Raw genomic sequence first — 21,555 nt, 5'->3', positions numbered from 1 at the left:
AACAGGATCATGCAAGACACTTGGAACCTGTGACCCAGCCCAGCTGATGCTACAGAAGGGCTGCCCAGAAAACATTCATTCATGAACAACGTTGCAGTTACTAAAAGCAGTTTTGTTCAGACTGGAGGCAAACAGACCTTTCTGAAAGAGGCAAAGCAGGGACTTGAATAGGGTCCTTTTTGAATCCCAAGTGAGTGCTCCAGCCACCATGCTACAGAGTCAAATCTCTTTTTGCCTTCCCGCTCCTCTCTCCTTTTCTGTTGGGGCTGTTCCACTTTGTATAAAGAATCAGCTATTCCTACTAAACATAACACTCCAAAGCAAAATCTGAACCCAGGTCTTCAGTATTCCAGGTGAGCATCCTAGCTACCAGGCTGTTTTGCCTTTCTTCTATACCCCACTCCCCACACACACACCTGGGCCTGATCCACCCTGCACAGGTTTGACTTTAATTCATTATTCTCCCACAAAAAAAAAAGTCTTCTCAAAAAATTTCTAACCAGCTCTAGGCTACCCTACTTTTCACATCACTTCTTGTCTCCTCTCTGTGACACACAAGCACACACCCTGTGCAGCTTGTGGCCGTGAAAGACCCCAATAGACTAAAGGGTTTTCAAACTTCACCACAACCACCATCCAACAATGAAAATTGCTGCACAATCCCAGGAGGGGAGCTGAAGCCTGAGACCTATCACCCTGGGTGAAAGAGGCAAATCAAAACCCAAGCCCCACTGAGGGATGAGTGTGTGTGGAAAAGGGGCTGTGCCCCAGGCAGCGAGCCCGGAGCTGATAGGCCACTTGCTCCCTGAAGACAAGCCATCAAGACAGTGCCGGGCAGCATGAGTGGGCTTTTCAAAGGTAGGGTTACCCCAGCCTGGTACCCCACCTAGCATGGCATCCAGGGGCATCAGCCCTCTCCCCACCATGCCACTGACATGGGGGGGTCCTTTGGAACAAAGCTTATTGTGCCACTTCACCGTCTTTTAGCTCCTCTCTGCAGTGCCATGGGGAAGGGGCGATGGGAATGCGCTGTGCTGAGCTGCTGGGTGGGGATAATGCGCTCTCCCCACTGGAGCACTCCTGGGAGGCTGCCGGAGAGGAAACCAACTAGGAGAGGCAGCCATGGAAGTGATTTTTTTTTTTCTCCCTGTCTAAACCAACCTCCCAACTTGGAACTGCCCTGGGTCTCACCAGAGCCACTGCCGCAGCCACATGCTTTTCCCGCCAGGTGCTGGGGCGCCTGGGCAGAGTGGCTGTTAACGTCTGGGCATGCAGCTCCGAACATTCAATTTGACAGGCATGTGCCACCGCACACTCTCCGATCCCCTCTGCAGGGCAAAATCCCAGACATTGTTTGCCAGATTTCACTTGTGTTGATGTAACCCCTGCCCCAAACTTCTCTTGCATACCACCAGTTGAGAAACACTGCTCTAGGGCATGTCTACACTAGGAAATTATTTTGAAATAACTTATTTCAAAATAAGTCCCAAAATGACAATTTCAAAATAGCGTGTCCGCTCAACGGGGAAGCCTCAAAATTAATCTGAGGCAGGTTCCCTTAATATGGATGTTCTACCTTGACTTAGAGCCCAGGAAGCTCTGGGGTGTAATTACTTTGAATGATTCTAGGGAGTAGTTATTTTGAAGTAGTGGTACAAGAGCATCCACACTACTGCTATTGTGAAATAACTTTCAAAATAAGAGTCATTCTTTGAGGAAAGCAGGAATTATTATTTCAAAATAACAGGCTTGGTAGTGTGGGCGCTCTGCTTGTTATTTCAAAATAAGCGGAGTTATGGTGTAGTGTACTGTAGGGCCTAGCGTAAGACCTGGCTTGAGAGGCAAAGCCACCTGCCCACAGTTACCCAGCAGGCCAGCAAAAGAGTCATGAATAGGACCCAGATCAATAGGGTCCCAGTCCAGTGTTCTATCCAGTAGGCAACACTGCTGATATACTAACGATACAGTTCAATCATTCTCCAAACAAAGCCGTTTAAAACCAGTGTCTGAATAAACAATTTCTCTCTTTATTGGTCCCCTCACCCATCTAATCCCAACTGCACCAAGCAAACACAATCCCTACTTAAAGAAGAACTATGAACATGGCATGCTATTTGTCTAATGATGATATATAAAAGTTTGTGTGTATATTAGGGAGTAAGAGATGAAAGGAAGCATGTGAATATAAACAAAGACTTTGAATTTCTTTTTAAGTAGTATCTGCTATATGAAATAGGCAGCTAGATCACTAAATGTTCCCATTTTGTAAAGAGAAACAGCAAATGCATTCACTTTGCAAATTCAGCAACAGTATCCTGCCTATTCTATAAAAATAGGCAATATGCTTTCCCCTACATTGAAACATCCCCTTTCAAGGGCACCGAACAAAACCAGGTAGCAGACATTTATCAATTCTTCATAATAGGCATTTTTTCTGCAAGACACACTTTGGGTCTCATACTGCTACCGTCTCCACCTCCTGCCCACTTACAACAGAGCAACCTAATTGAGACTGAGTACAGCAAAGGGTATTACATACAGGGGCAACTCTGTCTATTTCCTCTGTGCTTTCAACAATACCACAACACTGCTTTGCAAATTTTTGGTTTTAAGGAAAAGAATATTGATGTTCTTCTCTCAAATGCACAAACTATCAGTCATTCCAGGCAGTATGTTTGGGGAAGGAGGGTTATGAAGCAAAAAGCTAAGTGACTTAAAGGTGAATTCCAACCAACAAGAGGACTGCAGCTAACCCTTTGGCTGGCACATCTTGAAGCTTCAGAAGGGGTTTGTTTGGGTTTTTTAAAACACAGAAAAGGGGGAGGGGGAAACAACATGTGCCCTTGTTCACTGTCAGTAAAAGCCAGGCTCTGAGCATTGGCTCTGACAAGCGCAGTCCCCTTCAGAACTCTGTCTTTACAGTCTCATCTTTCATACCAGTTCCCAAATGATTATTCAGAACTTTTCCAACAATCCCTCCCAGCCAAAGATTTCATGCAAACCTCCACTCCCACCTTCAACACAAGAAGATAAATCTGACATTTCAGGGTTCCTCACAGAGGGTAGCTCATTAGTGTCCATACCAAAGTCTGTGTTTCTAAATATTCTAATGTGAAAGTCCATAGTAACATATAACAATTACATTAAAAATGCATCTTTCACCCAAATAATCATTTAGTTTATCAAAACAAAAATGGCTTACAGTAGGATTTCTTCTTCCCAATCTGGGCTGTTTACTTTTGGCATTTGGACAATCATAGCAGGTTGGTCAATTTCATTTTTTTTTTCTAGGTTTCACTTTCCTTGGATGCTGGACCAGCACAATGAGGTTGCTAGGTTACTTTCCAGAGGCCATATTGTATCTCTTTTCCCCTCCCAACTTTATTTAGTTTAAAGAAAATCTGAAGTTTAAGTTTATAATGATCTGACCAGGTCTCTTCAAAATCTCATAATAAAACCTGTGTTTGTTTTATATAACTGAGAGTAACTTCTGTGAAAAGTGTTTATAGGGCACCCTTAGACAGCTTTTCATGCAACAAAACTGGATAGGACTGTGTTTTATTTTAAACCACAAATTCCTAAAATGTAATTCTGTGGTCAGTTGGAAAGAGTGAAAGACTTCTTCAGTTTGTCCGCAGTGGGGTCAGTGTAAGTTGTACTCTTCTCCCAGGGCCTGATACTTACACTGAGTAGAAAAGTATTCCACAAACAGTCCCACTGAAATAAATGAGAACTTCCACTATGGATAAAAATGCTATTTTTTGCCTTTCCTGTGAATGGATAAGGAACTACTGAGCCAAAGAATCAAGCCCAACTGTTTTGGTTAACCAGTAAGAACCAGCATATTGGTTTCCATTACAATTACACACTGGCTCCCAGGGAGCCAGCTTCACTGTAGGCTATGCAATATAATACTGCAGAGCCCAAAGTGAAGCCAGCTCCCAGAGAACCGAATGTCACTCTGCACTGCAGGCTCTACAGTATAAAAGCCTGCAGTGCATGGAACCAGCAGGATTTTTAGTGGTTACACAGATACCTTTTTAAACAGTTTTTTACAAATTACTTTTATAATGGGGCTGCTACAATAGAAAACAGAGGGTCCAACTAGAAGGCAAAAACAAAGTAACAGGTAACATGCGAAGTACTACCTTGTCTGTGCTGGTATCCCTCCTTTTGTTTTCTACATACAAAGAGCTAAACATGAACCAATTATTTTGTCTATTATGCACATATAAAACAAGGCTTAGAGACTTCACTTACCCACTGTTTACGAGCATGATTTCTCCTCTTAAAGTACAAAATTAACTTCTTCCTCATTGCCTGGTTTCTAAAGCAGAGACAAAGAGGGAAAATATATCTGTTAACACATAAAATCCTGCACATCTATTCTGTTTTCAATACAAATACAGCAGTTTCTACCTTAACATTGAAATGGCAGAAAGTTCAAAGGGGTGGATGTGGTGCCCACAATAACAACATATATCGACCTGACTGTCACTTTGGAGCAAAACTCAGATATTCCCAGCAGTTCAGTTGCACAGGTCAAAGTCCTTGAGAATGCTCCTTTGGTAGCCTGCAGTTTGCTTTGCAGTATGCACTTCACCTGGGGTTAATCCTGTCATCACAGTGCCTGAGAGCTTATCTTTACTCCCCAGGGGAGTGGATCAACACTGCAGTGATCAATCCACTGATAACCAATTTATCTGCTTAGACACAATGAACTGATCTCCAAGCACTCCTGTCAACTGCCCTACTCCAGAGTAGCTGGAGTCATTGGGAGGGCAGCTGCCTGTGTAGGTTTGATTGATGGGGGGAGGGAGGGGAAGGAGGTTGTGTAGACTCAATAGTGAGTTTCCAGGATCAGGGCCATAGATTCTAACTCCACAAATTCTATAAATGCTCTTAAGTCACAATCCTGCAAACACCTGCTATTAGCCATGACCATGTGTGTTGGCGGACCAGACCCTTCATTTCCCAGCTCAGGAATGAAAGGTAACCACAGAACAGTAAGGGCGCGCAAATGAGCTTGGTGTGTATCAGCGGGATTTCCCTCTGAGCCAGTGGTGGACCACACTGCCGCTTCCAGTTTGTGGTCTATTGGAGTTGAGTAGGCCTGGATCCCCCTACTGGGGATGCCGCCCCACCTCCACTGTCTAGTGACCGTTCCCTAGGCATTGGCCATTAGGCCACACATGGTCAATGTTCTATACACTTTGGCCATTAAGCTGAGCTGCCCTGCAAACCAGGGCTATTCTGTAGAACATGGCCATTAAGCCATGCTGCTCTGCAAGCAAAGGGCTACTCCAATGACTCCAGCAATTAGGCCACACTGGATTGACTTAGGTCTCCAACAGACTGGCAGTGATAACAGCAGTGTCCACACATCCCTGGGCGGCGAGTTATATGGGCTCGTGGTGCCCATGCTCCAGCAATATTCAGAGCCGGCGGCCCTCCTCCACCAATATTTGGAGCTGGGTCTCTCCCCCGGCTCTGAATATTGCTCCCCCCCCCTGGCCCCAGAGCATCCCCGGAGGAGAAGAGGACTTGTAATGGGGCGCCCACAGCCCTAATGTGATGGAGCGCAGGGGCTCCACCACTGGACTTACGCCGTGGCAAGCTGCCGCGGCAGGATGCCCTACCCCGGTGCCCTTGTGGCGCATGCGCATACCACGACAGTGTGATGGGATTTGGAGGCCTCGCCCCTGGGTGGACACAGCAGCAAGCAGGCGTGGTGGGCCAGCCTCTGCCCCCGCACCCATGCGGCACATGCTCACACCATGTGCCAGGTATTTTAAATGCCAGCGGCATGGCAGACAAGGGGGAGGGAGTCCACCCAGGCCCAGACCCGGTGCCCCAGCTCTGCGGAGAAGCCGAGAGCCCAGCCCTCACAATTTGGGAGGGAGGGGTGAGACAGGAATCAAAGCAGATGTTGCCCTGCCCCCCTCCCCATTCCACATGATGCAACAGCCAAGTGCCATCGGAAGGCGAGCCCCCCCCCTCGGGCAATCCAAGACAACCCCCCAGCCTGGGGTCCTGCTCTCCCCCCCACAATGCCATGGGAGCCTCCCCCTTGTCTACCACTGCAGCAAGCAGGCACAGCAGGCCGGCCCCCGCACTCTTGTGGCGCATTCTCACACCACGCAGCAGGTATTTTAAATGCCAGCGGCGTGGCAGACAAGGAGGAGGGAGTCCACCCGGTAAGCTCAGGATGGGGTGAGCTCAGGGAGGTGCCCACTCTCCTGCAGCAGCTGGAACCCAGGAGGCAATCCCGTGGGGCAGACACTCAGACTCCGCAGCCCCAGAAGAAATGGGCAGCGGATGCCGGAGCGGCCTATACCCCCTCGACAGACAGCAGGGTGGCAGGGCCTTATTGCAGACTCCAGCCCCGCTGCCCCGGGGGGAAAAATAGGGGGAAGGGTGGGAGAGGAAGGAGATTGTGCTGAAGAGAGGGGGACAGGTCAGGAGAAGAAAGGGGAAGGCACCAAGAGACAGCGTGGAAGAGAGACAAATGCCAGGAGGCCAAGTGCAGACAATGAGGAAAAGGGCAGGAGGGGAGGTGTCAGTGGGAGGGGGGCAGGGTGATGCTGGGAGAGGAGAGGGTAAGGACATTGGGGACTAGAGGGGGGAGAAGGAGGTGATGGGAGAAGGTTTGAAAGAGAGAGTGGGCATGAGGAAGGCGGGTATGGAGCAAATCACGTGTGAGGGCACAGGGGCATGAGAGTAGTTAGGGGATGGGCATCAGGGAAAAATAGGACAAAGGGGGCAGGGCAGTGAGGGAAGTGGGAGGAACCAGGAGGGTGCAGATGCCAGGGGATTCTGTGGGTGAAGCAGAAGGGCAGACACCTGCAGGGGAGAGACCAGCACCAAAGGAGAGAGACAGGGCAGGTTTGTAGAGGGAGGTGTTAGGAGAGGGGATGAGGAGGGGTAGCTCAAATGATCAGAGAGGGGCTACTGGAAGAGTGGGAACAGGGGGCAGAGAAGGGCTGATGGAGGAGGGCAGGTCGCAGGAGGGCTGGGGGCAGTGAGAACGGAAGGAGTCAGGACAGCAGAGGAGAGTGAGGAGTTGGGGGGTAGGGGCCAGCAGGAACCAGGAGAGCTGACGGAACAATGGGAGGAGACATGGCAGCAGAGAGAAAAGGTAAAAGTTTAAAAATATTTATTAATAACTTGGGTGCCACAGTGGCACATCCGAACAAGCCACATGAACTCAGTACTGGTGCACAACACAAAATCCATTCTGCTCATGGGAGGAAACTCTTAGGCTATGTCTACACTGGCGGCTTCTTGCGCAAGAAGTCTTGTGAAAGCTGGCTAGAAGGCAGAGCAGCCTGGAATGCATGCCTGACTAGCCAGCACATGCACAGGGGGCTGGCTATTCTACCTACAGGATCCAATTTATTGGAAGTAGCAGGTCTGAAGTGTTGATTTCAAGGAAATCCTGGATGCAAGGAAATCTCTCACCCCTTTTACTCTCTTGATGCCCCGTCCTGCAAAGCATCAAGCAAATCAACTAGTGAGTTTAGCATCTTGCAGGAGCTACTGAGCACTGTACAGGATCAGGACTTCAACAGCAACTACTAAGGATAAAGTAACCCATATGGAGAAAACTCATCTACACTTTTACCAACACACTTCTTAGACCCTTTAAAAGGTCCAAAATGCCATGTAGAATAGAAAATCCCCATCCCAACAATGGAGCAATATGGGGGCTCGCAGAAACCTGTGAAATACTGGCTGAACCTCATCACAGGCACTCATTAATGGATCTAAAAGTGGCTATACTATTACAAAGCAATTTCAAAAACCATCTGGAGTGAGAAGCTGCAGAATTTGCCTTCATTTACAAATCTGACACATTTGACCAAAGTTTGACCAAAGACATGAACTGGATGGGCTATTATATTCAACACCGTAATGACATCAAATGCTAAATATTGGGCATTTATAGCCTCATTCAGTAGTAACATTTTAATTGACAAGGTTGGTTTTTTTTCTTTCCCTTTCTCTCTCCCTCCCCATTTTCCCTCTTTTCCAGCTACTTAATTATTCCTCTGGACCCCTTGCTCCATTCATCTGAAGAAGTGGGTTGAGCCCACAAAAGCCCAAGATACCATCTACATTTTTTGTTAGTTTCTAAGGTGCTGCAGGACCGTTCATTCTCATTGCTAGTCATTACTGCAACAGAAACTTTTGGCAAAGAACCAAGATCAGGTATGAGTGTGAGTTTGCAAAGAAGCCTTTCATTCCAATTAAGGCAGAGCTGCACATCACACACCCTGAATACACCACCCATAGCTCTCAGTCTGGCTCTCGCTCCCTCTTCTCTTGCCTGGGAAAAAATACAGGCCAGAGAAGAAGAGTGGATGGGCTTGGTTTTAAAAAGGGTTTATGGCTATGCAGGGACCCACAATACACAGTGTGCACTCTTGCACCTGCACCTACAGTAACTGGGCATAATCTGACCCTCGAGAGAGAGCAGCATTTCTCCAAATCAAAGGGAGCAGACCATGAGATAGCCAGCCAGGATGGATGGCTGGATGGAAAAGAAGAGGTCATCATTATACAGAGTGTACACAGCTGGATTTACTTTCTGGAGAAGGGATGATGTTAATTGCATTCTCCCTCCTCCCCCTCCATGGTCCTCCTAAGGGATATTCTATCCTTCCCAGTTTTATCACCCACATTTGCTTTGACTGTTGTCAATTCCTCTTCTGGCATCTATAAATTTTCTTCCCAGACTGTAAACTCTTTGGGGGCAAGGACCATTCTTAAACCTGTCTGCAAAATGCTACTCAAATAATAATGGGATGTGGGTTAAAGTCAACCCTTGTTCCCAGCAATATGTGATTGGGCTTCCCCCAATAGACTCTGCTTGGATTATCATTAAGCGGAATGCACACAACTCTGGCTTGACTCGTGCTCTGAGTAATAATGTAATATTCTGGTTTCCCTGTTTATTTAGTTACAATGTGGTGTTCAATGAATGCCAGACCCCAGAACAGTGGTTATGCTGTACTACATTCTCATTTTCCTTGACTTTGCTTTCAAGGCTTTGATGTAAAAATAGCATTTGATTTCCAAGTACTTGCAAGCAGCATCTGCAACCTCCTCATTCAAATAGAAAATAGCAGCTAACTGCCTGAATTAGATTCAGACATTCCCAGCTTGAGCCTTCTGAAAGTAAAAAGCTCAGCCTGAAACCGCCACACAGGGCCAATTATGGGCAGCGATCTCTTCAGTAGAATTAATATCAGCATAAGGCTTGTGTGTCCCTGTGGACCACAACTGCCTGAATCTAGAATAATTTTTGAACAGGGGCTAGTACTGTATATCAGACTGGGTCCTTTTTATTAATTATGATGATGATTACATACGTATACACATAGACATAGTGCTGATCACAGAAGAGGGGCTGCTTTGGGGGGGAAACACAAGGTTGTTGGTTTTTTTTTACTATATGTTTGCAAAGGCCCCACTATTATTTCAGCCTGCCTTACAATGAGCAGAGCCCATCCCATTAGACCTTTTAACCAACATCTACAGCACATTCCTTCAAAGGATCTCAAAGTGTTTTGAATCTAGTTGTTGAAATAAACCTCACCATAGAATCATAGAACCATAGAGTTGGAAGAGACCTCAGAAGATCATCAGGTCCAGCCCTCTGCTCTAGGCAGGACCAATCCCAACTAAATCAACCCAGCCAGGGCTTTGTCAAGCTGAGACTTAAACACCTCTAGGGATGGAGACTCCACTACTTCCCTAGGTAACCCATTTCAGTGCTTCACCACCCTCCTAGTGAAATAGTTTTTCCTAATATCCAACCTGGACCTCTCCCACCACAACTTGAGACCATTGCTCCTTGTTCTGCCATCTGTCACTACTGAAAACAGCCTCTCTCCATCCTCTTTGGAACCTCCCTTCAGGAAGCTGAAGGCTGTTATCAAATCTCCCCCTCCCCCCACTTTGCTTCTGCAGACTAAACAGACCCAACTCCCTCAGCCTCTCCTCATAGGTCATGTGGTCCAGACCGCTAATCATTTTGGTTGCCCTCCGCTGGACTCTCTCTAATGTGTCCACATCCTTTTTGTAGTGGGGGCCCCAGAACTGGACACAACACTCCAGATGTGGCCTCACCAGAGCCGAATAAAGGGGAATAATCACTTCTCTGGATCTGCTGGCAATGCTCCTGCTAATGCACCCTAATATGCCATTAGCCTTCTTGGCTACAAGGGCACACTGTTGACTCATATCCAGCTTCTCATCCACTATAACCCCCAGGTCCTTTTCTGCAGAACTACTACTTAGCTAGTTGGTCCAATTTGTCTAAGTCACTCTGGACCCTATCTCTGCCCTCAAGCGTATCTACCTCTCCCCCCAGCTTAGTGTCGTCTGCAAACTTGCTGAGGGTACAATCCATCCCCTCATCCAGGTCGTTAATAAAGATATCAAACAAAACCGGTCCGAGAACCGAAACTTGGGGCACTCTGCTAGAAACTAACTGCCATCCTGACATCGAGCCGTTGATCGCTACCCGCTGGGCACGGCCTTCTAGCCAGCTTTCTATCCATCTTACCATCCATTTATCCAGTCCACATACCCTTAACTTAACATCCACTAGTAGAAAGATAAAGGTATTCTCTCTGCTTTTTTAAGTTGGGGAAACTGAGGCAGAGGTGAAATGACTTTGCCCAATATCATGCAGAGTCCCTAAAAGAGCCAGAGACAAGAACCCAAGAGGCACTAGGCCATGTTTCTTTTCCAACATACTACAGCTCAGACGGAGTCAAGCTAAAATGCAGCCAGATCCAACATAATTTCAAGGGCTCCAAAATATCAGGATTTCCAGAGAGAAAGTTGCTTGCTTCACTGGCCACTCTTGAATGTTCTTTCCTTGATCCTCTGAAGAAATTCTTGGCTTCTTATTGTCACCATACAGATTCTGATATGAACAAGCTTCGATAGGAAGCTAAACCCCAGAGACACATTCTCATTTTTTATTTCAGGTGGAAACAAGTTGTCTGAAAAACCATGTTGCCAATCCTCAGCATTTCATCACTCGTCTCAGGATATTTGCCGCTTTACATCAAGCCCCAGCTCTTGGAAACAGGTGATTGTGAGCATTTCCATTTTAAATTAAAGAGAACAACATGTCCTGGTTGTAGCAAAAAGGTTAGAAAAGTGAGCTCTAAAGGCTCAAATGCTAGAAGGCAAATAAAAAGAACCCAAATAGTTTAAAATCTGGAAGTAAAGAGAGCCTGATGGTGATTTTTGAAAGTTTGGGGTTGGCAATGCTGATTCAAAACTCTGCAGGAGAAATGAAAGTAAAGGTGGCCAGAAACAAAAGAAAAACTGACTAACACATTTTCAACTTCTAAGCAGTATAAACATTTTCAACTTCTAAGCGGGAAAAGCAACTGGGGGTTTGACTCATCAGTCTAGCACCAGGCAGCACAACTACACTAAGTCCACAGAGCTGCACTGACATAAAACTGGAGTAAATGCAAGGGTGAAACAGGCTCTAGATTGCTAATATTATTTCAGTTTTAATCAATCCGGGCCTGAGACCCAATTTCACCTCCAATGGGAAAGTCAATGAGAATTGCAACTGTCACTGATCCCAGGATGGGGCTCACTGGTGTCACTTTAAAGATTGGCATGGAAATCAATTTCAACAGAAGAGGATCCCTTTAAGCTTTGCCTCACACCTATAAAGTTGGAAGGCCAAAGGAGAAGTTCTGTGGCTTTTTGCTATTTACAGTACACCTTGCAACAAGTGAGTTGCAGCACTCAGAAATTCAAAAGGAGAGGGCAGAACCTTCATATGTGTCTCACCCTCCACTGCTGGTCCAGACAACACAGCTAATCAGTACTCCTCCTTCACAAGGAAGACCAGACAGTTGTGGCAGCCCTCCAAGAGCAATTCAGGCATTCTGAAGACACTGCTGCTAGAGCTGCCTTGAAACTCATCAGCAGATAGGAGAGTAAATGAGAAAATTTAGAGTCTCTTATAAAGCTGACAGTAGTCTTGAGCTCTGCATTATGTCTGACCTTGAGAATAGTAATGCAGGCAAGGGCTTAATAGCTCTGCAGCTGTAAGGCCTGGAAATGTCTTGAAAGCAAGTGCATGTTTATCATTAGCAGAACTGAAGTAATCAACTAACGGAAGGGTTTTTTTTAAAACATACTCTAAATGTTTTTGCTGTTTTACCTTTCCTGTTAAGGTCAAGCCTTCAAAGGTTAATACGCTCTTGCTAAATATAAATATGCTTCACAGTTTATCTTGCTACATACACCGCTGTTACTTAGGAAACCATTTGCAGAGAGGTTAATTCAGGGCACATGTCTGAGGAGCGCATGTTCTGCTCCTAGGACAAATCAAACATTGCAGCAAAATTCCCGCTGTGCAGCCAGTGACAGGAAAGGCTGTTCTCTGTAACAGCTGGAGAGGCACACAGTACTTGTAGCAGCACTTTAGGAAGGTCATCCTTGCAAAACACTGTCCCCTTCTGGGGCATCAATCCTCAGGAATTATGTCATAGGGCAGAGAGGTCTTAAAAGATCTGGAAAATTCAAAGTGTGTGTGGGGGGGGGGGGAAATGGATGAAGGTATGAAGCTAATCTTGATAGTTTCTTTTGAAAGCTATGCTACAGCTTGAGCGTGGGGAATCCTGCCAAAATGTGATTTTGATTCTGAGGTGCAGCTGTGCTGGAAAGAGATCTTTTACAAATGATTTGTACAGAGGTTAGCTCATAATGAGCTCCCTACTCAGTCTTTGAAAATCTGGCTGATTGTGAAGCAAGGAAGGGAGATATTTGAGATCCCTAAAAATGCAACTCTCCCCAGTCTGCTTCAGAACCAAAAAAAAAAGTGAAAAAGAACAGGGCAAGGGATGTGAAATAAGCAACAAGAGAGTGTTTAAAATACAGCTCATGGCCGCCCTTGGGTACATGGTATGGAAATAGTGCCCAAAGACTCATGATTAGAAATCTGCCAGAGCACAAGCCTGTTGTTCATCTCAAATCACTCTATGACCCTTTGGGGTTTTTGTTTTTGGTGAACCCAAACAAGAAACCCTTTCCATTAGATTATCGAGAATGACAAGCATCCGAGCAAACTCGCTGCAGGTGTGCAATGTATCAGAGGCAGCAAGGGAGGAAGGAGCAGGAACCAGTGCTAAGGGGAGCAGGCTTAAAAGCCAGTTTCCCCCAGCACCAGCTCTGCAGTGCCACTGCTCCCACCCTGTGCTGCTGCCTCTATCAGAGGCAGCACCAGGGGAGGCTGCCATGAAGCAGCCTCTGTCTGCAGTGAGCCTGGGCCCACCAGCTGATACAGAGGCAACAGCACACGGTGACAAGGGGTTCCCCAGGAGTGGGGCTGGAAGCGCACTGGCTGCCAGCCCCACACCTGGGGACAATCAAACAGTTGTGTAACCACAAAGATTTCATGCGGATACATGAGTATTGAATTACCCGCTATCTAACATCCCTAGTAAAAGCCAGGCACAGCTATCTGTGTCACATAGCATGGACACCCCTCTTCTACGGCGTGGCAGAACTGCAAGGGACATGTTACTCTATGGAAATACTGGTATTGATTTCCTGGTCTGAAATCCGATATTGCCCAGCTATGCAGCCTGCACCAAGACAACAAAACCAAGGAGAGAATGTGTGAGGGTCTGTAACAGCTTCATTCCACTTGAGCCTGCTTGTCTGAGGGATGGGAGGAGGAAACTGATGTTGAAAAATAAAAACGCCCAGTTTTCATCATGAATGAGGTTGGGGCAGGAACCACAACCTATTAAAAAAAACAGGATTCAAAACACCTCATCCATAATTTATGGCACTGTTCTCCAATTTTTTCTCATGAGTAATCCTTACCCAAGTAGCCCCACTAATTTCAAATTGATTACTTTTATTAATGAGAAGGTGTTGTACAACTGGTCCCATAATCAGTAGGCCGGCCAAATTCACAGCCATGCAAAATGCATAATGGAGGGTGAAACCTTGTGTCCTCCTCTGAAATCTGGCCTTGTGTGCTTTTACCCTGTACCATTCAGGGTCAAAGGACACCAACATTTCTCCAATAGAGGGTCCTGACCCAAAAAGGAGTTGCAAGAGAGTCACAGGTTATTTTAGGAGAGTCTTGGTATTGCCACCCTTAATTCTACGCTGCCTTCAAGGCTGGGCAACTGGAGAGCAGTGTTTGTAATATTGGCTGGATGCCCAGATGCGAAGGCAGCACTCCAGCAGCAGCAGTAAGGGTGGCAATACCTACTCCTGTCACTCTTACTGCTGCTTTCATAGCTGGGTGGCCAGAAAATGGCAGTTGCTGACTGACGCCCCAGCTCTGAGGCCCAGCGAGGAAGTAAGGGCGGCAATATCACACCAGGCCATCCTTATTTCTGTGTTGCTGCTGGCAGTCGTTCTACTTTCAGAACGCTCTCCAGCTGCCCAGCTCTGAAAGCAATGCTGCTCTGAACAGCTGCATAAAAGCAAGAGTAGCAGTGCCACAACCACTCCTACAATAACCTTGGGACCCTCACACAATTTCTTCCTGGGTCAGGACCAGCGTTCCGTCTAAGATACGTGCCAGCACAATTTCACAGATGAAGGACCAGCCCTATCCAGTCAGAGTTGCAGGAATCTGTGCATGGAGCTGACTGACTTGGCAGGGCTGATTAACCACGTGTGAAGCTGTGCTGCCACTCAATTTTGAGGGAACACTGGTCAAGGACCCCTACAATTACAGCACTGTGATATTTCAGATTTAAATACCTGAAATTATTACAACAATTGTAATAAGTGGTAGCACTTTATAGACTAACCAAACATGTAGATGGTATCGTGAGCTTTCATGGGTACAGCCCAAGAGCATTTGCTGGGTTTTTTTCTGTAACAGACTAACTTGGCTACCCCCTGAAGCTCCTGCAATTATTACATTTACCGTTTTTAAAAAATTATAACTGTGAATGTGACCAAAATGCACCATGAATTTGGTAGGGTCCTATCTATAGTTTCTAAAAAAAACCCAACTCTTTGACTCTTAAGAGTCTAAGCAAACCAAGGGCAGCAAAGAAGCTCAGTTAAAGTGTATGCCTTCACCTTAATTTGCTTGGTATGTGATTGTTTTCATTTCTGGCTTTTACAACAGAGCCCGCGGAGGAGGGAACACATAAGCCTGACTTTTGAGTTATTTGGCCTAAGCCCACACACATGAATTACTTGGCTAGAGTAACTTTAATGTGTTGTGTGTACACACACACACATATGTACACATCAAACTCTTGTGATAAGAATTGCAGAGATAAACAGGCCTGAGTATACTGTATCGATCTGGCCAAATCCGCCCGCACTGAAGTTTGAGCCAGCACAAGAGACAGAGGAATTTTGTTTGATCAAAACTGATCTCAGGTGTTTAATTACACAGGAACCTTTTCACCAAACAGTCACTATAAACAGAGGGAGGGATCAAGCCTGCCAAGATGCACATGAGAGAGGGGGAATTAACTTCTGGCAGACGAATTATACAGCAACATTTGTTGTGCAGACAAGGGACATGGACAAAAGCCTGATGATGACTTGAACTGAACCACTATTACCAGTGAGTTTAGGCTCTTCAATTGCTGGATGCTGCAAGATGGAGACACTCCGAGATCAAAACTAACTAGCAGCCAAAGGAAAGGGAATAGTTTGTATGTTAAGGATCTGCTGGTTTGCTTCCTCCTGGCATGTAAGCCTTTCTGCTGCTGTCACAGTTCCTTTTGGTACTCAGTCACATCAGATGCAGCACTTGCATGGTACCGACACATTCGGTTCCCTACTATGCTGCACCTCACAGGTTTAGATGTCAGAGTGTGGAAACGGGCTACTCTTAAACCTATAAAGCTGTGAGGGATGCTCACAGACAGAGAGAGGGTGGAAGGTGCATGAGAAATTGTGCGTGACATTCACTCATTCATTTCCTTGCTCCTACTCTGAGAGGAGTTGCAGCAAGTGACCATATTGCCAGGCAGAGCATGTCCCTGTTTACCCAAGGTCAGGTCACACACCCTAATCACAATGAAGTGCTTCATATATAACATTTATAAACCTCTGGGGTGGAAAAGAGAGGTTATATTATCCAGTGTCACTTTTTCTGTTAATTTACACATCCCCCCTACCCACAGTGATGAGGGAACGCGGTAACAGACATGGTGGTAGCCCAGGTGTTGAGGACCTTGGAGGCTCTCGAGTGTAACTCGCTGCACACCACAGTGTTTATTCCCCAGCCTGTCAGCCAATCCTGTTTTTCATGTTCCCACTTAACACACCTAAACAACTTCCTTTGGCAGGTGTCCTAGCCATAACAGTGTTCTTTATGTCAAACCTGGAGATTAACTGATGTCCTCTTTCTACCTTTGGGTGGGAAACAAAAATCAAACAAGTGCAACCTTCACTGTAGTTCTTCAGCAGCAGCTTTTCCAGTCATAAAAGACACCCAGCTGTTCCCCACTTTGTCTTCTCCTGAAGCCCATTCTGTTTGTCACAGTGCTGGCTGGTGCAAGGTATTCCATACAAAGGAAGCACCAGGCTTATCAGGAACAACAAGCTGTGGGCTGGAATGTGTTTCTCCATCATTTAATAATTCATCACAAGTTAATATTTCTGCACTAGCCCAAGCACACAGGAAAAGGATGAAAGACCTTGAAAGGGGATGAGGGGAGGCTGTGAGGTAAATTTTTGATGAGGTAAATGTCTGTAACTACTACAAGAAGAACCCAAAAAGGAATAAATTAGTGTGGAAAAGTCTGCAAAAGCATGTGTGTTAAATGTCAGGATTTTGCTGTGCTGCCAGAGGCAAACTGATAAAAAAATATTCAAATTTTCAAACTTGTTAAGTAGAGATTTTGGAGCCCCAGTTGAAACATTGCTCAGCCATGGCTCCAGGAGGTCACCTGAAACCCAGCCCCCACAAATCATTAACCCCTTAGGAAAGTTTGAGCCTTCCTGCTCTGCATTAGGTTCTAAACCATGAAGCAGCAATTATTTCAAATCAGTTAGCTATGCTTAACAAAATAAGCCCATCACCGTTCACACAATACCCAAGAGGGCTGTTGGGATAGCACCTGAGGTGTGAGAAGCCCCAATCATGCAACATTTTGGCCCCCCTTTCAACTGCAGACTCTGAACTCGGTCTAGGCTCTCCAATATACTTGGAAGTGTTTCAAGAGAGCATTGACCCAGTTTTGAACATTTTACACCAAAGCCATCAAAACCAATGGACTGAATATTTAGATAAACTGAGCCCAAAGGAGTGACTTGTGAAGATCTCCAAACAGAAAATAAAGCCTGATACAGCTCTAGTTTGATGCTCTGATTTCAGCTCCTCAGGTCCTAAAGGGCTCAGAGGTGGCCTATATTTTGCTCCAAAGTACAGACCATGAAATAAACTTGTTTTTTCAAGGGGAAAAGTCCTGGTGGGCTATTTTTCATGGCTGACTGGATGAGAGTGTATTGCAGTCAAAGTGAAGGTTCCCCCGGAGAATAGTATCTCCCAGCGGAGAGCAAGTAACTGATCCTGCTGATGTAGCTATCTTATTCTTCCAGATACGTTTAGTAGAAAGGAGGTTCAATCCTGGGATGCTTGTAGTCAGAGAACATTGCAAAGGTGATACAAAAGGTACAAACTCTTATACGGTCCCAACGGTCTGAAATCTAGCACAAAACTAAAACAGAAAGACTCAACACAGATCAGATTGCATGCAATCAGTGTTCCCTGTAAGCTGAGCACTTGTGCAACTGTTCAGGAGAGAGTCATATGCCAGCTAGCTGATTAAGAGAGCACTCACAGCTAGTTTTTTCTTTCTCCTGGTGGCGCATATTTACCATGCATTGGTGCACATAAACATTTTATTCTGTATATGCATGGAAAAGATTGGCAGAAACATTGCATGCAATCACTGCAGAACTAGGTCTCTGTGTTTTTTGCCTGGTTCCAGCAAGTGCTGAAGCAAGGACTGGAAGACTGCTCTGCAGCCCACTCTATATAGAGTAATTCTAATTCCTGGGCTTTCTTTCCCCCAAGCCTCAATTCAGGGGGCTTTAAGTAGCTTTCAAATAACCTTCCAGGCTGACATGATTTCCAGGCTGACATTATGTTATGAAGATGGCTGTCAGCACTGTGTTCAAAAGTTGAGCTCTCGGTGTTGTTTTTAAATGATGAAATAATAGCGAGTGCCTGATGCTGCAGAGCCAACGGGAAAGGCCTCTGTGGCTTTATACAAGATCTGATTAAAATGTGTCTATTTTAATGTTTATCACTTTCATACATCTCCTGTGCCATTGACTGAGCGACAGGTATTTCCCTTTAACAAATCAGATATTTAGCATCTGAAAAACATTCCCCCAGCATTTTGTAAACATTACAAAGGTAGGTCAACAGTCTTAGGCACAAACTGCTTGAAAGTGCCTGAGATCACAAAGCTGATGTAGCATACAAAGTGTACTGTCCTTGCTCTGAAGTCTGCATAGGTGAAGCAAAATGGACCCAAGCAGAAGGAGAACAGAACATAGCAAAGCAGTTAAATAAGACTTAAAAGCTTTCAAAACTGCAAACACTGGAATGAACTGGGGCATGAAATTAATAACTGTACAAAGAAAAAGACCAGGAAAATAAAAGACACTGGTAACATTTTAAGAAGGGTATAAACTCTCCCTAGAACTATAAAGTCTATTTTATTAACAGTAAGTGAATTACGCCAATGAAGAAGAAAACCAAACAATAAGAATTAAATTAAACTAGTGTTGTCATCCAAAGGACATTTTTATAGAGAAGGGGAGGAGGGAGAGAAATATACTGCTTTATAGTTTACTCCTCTGCAAACCCATTGGCTTCCATGGAGCAGTGTAACTAACAACTTGCCTGGTGGCAAACAAAATAAAAATCTCTATAAACGAAAAATCATCTGCGTAGTAAGAGGAAAATGTGCTAGACTATCCTTGCAAAGCCAGGCATGAAATGTGTTAAAAACAAAAGGACACCCTGTGTAACACAGTACAACTCATTTACAATGAAATCTTGTTGAAACAAAAATGAGGAATCCTGTGACACCTTAGAGATGAAGGGCATGTCTACACGAGGAAATTATTTCGCAATAACTAAATTCTAAATAATAACTCATGAAATAACTGTTTCGAAATAAGTTTATTTCCCCCAAGGAAAGCAGGAGTTATTATTTCAAAATAACCAGCTTCTTTATTTTGAAATAATGGGCTTCATAGTGTGGACACTCCGCTTGTTATTTCGAAATAAGGGGGGTTGTTTTGAAATAAATCCCTAGTGTAGATCAGCACTAACAGATTTATTCAGACATAAGCTTTTGTGGGTAATTCCCACTTCATCAGATGAACTGGAGTGGAAGTACAGAGTCAGGGGTACATATTCTGTGTTAATGAGGCTAATCAAGTCAAGGTGGAAGTGGCTCATTCACAGCATTTGGTGTAGAGATGTAAATATCAAAAGAGAAGAAACTGTGTTCATAGTACATTAACCAATTAACCTGTTGAAAGTTAAAGAGAATGGCATCCCAGATTATTTCCCTGCATTGGCCAGCAGCAAGTCTAGTTATAGAGAACCTTGCAGAGGCTTGAAGCGAAGTTGCTCACAGGAATGGACAACTCCATTGTACTTCAGTTGGAGGGAACTGGCCGTAGCTCTGTAAAGAGACCTTCCAACTGTATCATGTCTTTCATGCTGAAGAACTCTCCCTGAGAACTTTTCTGTGTGGATTGCTTCACCTCCCTATATAATTTAGCCACCTCTGGAGTGGAAGATGGCCGCTGGTTTTGGTTAGTAAATCTGAAGAGCAGCAGGGAGGGAAGAAGAAAGTCTCCAACTGAAACCGCAAGAGAACTGTAGTGAGGATACCAGCAGCATCCAAAATGAATTTGGTCAAGATGCAGCAGCTTCACTTCCTTTATTCTTGCAAAACGTGGCCTAAGATCCAAGAACCTGAGGTGGCTTGGGGGCTTGGTTTTCTATCTCATTTCCAGCCCCACAGTGCCCCTTAACTCCAGGGATGGACACAGGAAGATCAGGAAGAATGCTGCCTGCCAATTCCCCTACACATTCAACTACTGGTAAAAAAGCAAATATGTAAACCAAGACAGTCTAGAAAACAAGAGAGCTTCCAGATATGACCACTATCAAAAAGAGTGCATTTGGAACAGAGGCTTCAGGGCTTTCTGTTGACCTAGATCCAGAAGTGCCTTCGCTAGCATCAATAACAAGCTGAAATGGCTAATTGGGAGGTTTCTGTGATAGGCCAGAATGGAGGGGACTGACAATTTAAATTTAAATTTTAAGGTTTATTTCCCATATTTTTCCTGAACAAATCGCTGAGCATAAACTCCATTCTTCCATCCTTTGGCCTACTGAAACACTATAAGCAATCAGGACAATCAAACCCACAGTCAAAAAATGCTCATTAAAGGATACATAAAAAGAACAGTTAACAGCAAAACCTGCACACTGCTACCTGGAAATATATTACCCACAATGGCTATCAGTAATCTTTAAGATGACAAAGAATAACAGATCAGAGAAGACCGTTTTCTTTTCTGCGTGTATTTAACTTTGTGTGTTTGACGGCACTTTGTATTTAATCATCAGTTTCACTATTCCCCTGTGCAGGCATCTTGTTACTTTCCCCAGTGCATGGCTCTTTTACAAAGCAAGAAGGGAGAGGAAATCATTTAAATACTAGGAAAATGGGATTGTAAAACCACAGAAATTGGCAGGGAGTCTCAGAGACAGGTGTAATAGCTGGAAGTACTTTTAACTCATTCTTTTCACAGCTGACTAGCTATCAATTTGACTTTGTCACTTTAGATACGTTGCTTGTGATAGCTTTCTACAAACCCACGACAACGGTGTTTAAATGGTGGCAAAAAAACAGAAACAAAACAAAACAACAAACCAAAGAAAAATACTCATAGACAAGAACACTGAACCTGACACAACGAAAGCATTTGAGGTTCTGGACTTGTGATGAGCTCAGAAGAAGAGGTTACTTACCTCGTAACTGTAGTTCTTCGAGATGTGTTGCTCATGTCCATTCTGATTAGGTGAGCGCGCGCTGCGTGCACGGATTCCGGAGCTTTTTTCCCTTAGCAGTACCCATGGGGCCAGCAGGGAGCCCCCTGGAGTGGCGCCGGTATACCGGTGCATATATACCCCTGCTGGCCCTCCCACCCCTCAGTTCCTTCTTGCTGGCTCCTTCCGACATGGGGAGGTGGGTGGGATGCAGAATGGACATGAGCAACACATCTCGAAGAACTACAGTTACGAGGTAAGTAACCTCTTCTTCTTCTTCGAGTGCTTGCTCATGTCCATTCTGATTAGGTGAGTCCCTAGCCGTGTCCCCCCTCCGGAGGCGGGGTCGGAAGGTGACTAACTATTATTTTATTATTCTGCAGAACACAGAACTGCCGTCCCGACAGCAGCATCCTCCCTGGCCAGCTGCGTGATTGCATAATGCTCTGCAAAGGTGTGCACTGATGACCAGGTTGCTGCCC

General features: G+C 45.2%; 1 protein-coding gene across 29 annotated transcripts in view; it reads right to left on the bottom strand.

Moving 5' to 3' along the window:
• NCOR2 (nuclear receptor corepressor 2) overlaps window positions 1-21,555 on the bottom strand; it is a 511,248-nt gene that overhangs the window by 191,992 nt on the left and 297,701 nt on the right. For 28 of the 29 annotated variants that reach the window (XM_075898492.2, XM_075898501.2, XM_075898481.2 and 25 more), the window contains one exon: window positions 4,261-4,327. In XM_075898492.2, the coding sequence (XP_075754607.2) occupies window positions 4,261-4,327 (67 nt within the window). Of the gene's footprint in view, window positions 1-4,260; window positions 4,328-4,419; window positions 4,688-21,555 lie in introns of those variants that run through there. The other variant, XM_075898502.2, reaches the window with a different exon arrangement.

The sequence above is a fragment of the Pelodiscus sinensis genome, chromosome Z (genome assembly GCF_052426305.1).
Source record: "Pelodiscus sinensis isolate ZL-2025 chromosome Z, ASM5242630v1, whole genome shotgun sequence".
NCBI classification, from domain to species: domain Eukaryota; kingdom Metazoa; phylum Chordata; order Testudines; family Trionychidae; genus Pelodiscus; species Pelodiscus sinensis.
This window is presented reverse-complemented; position numbering and strand designations above follow the sequence as displayed.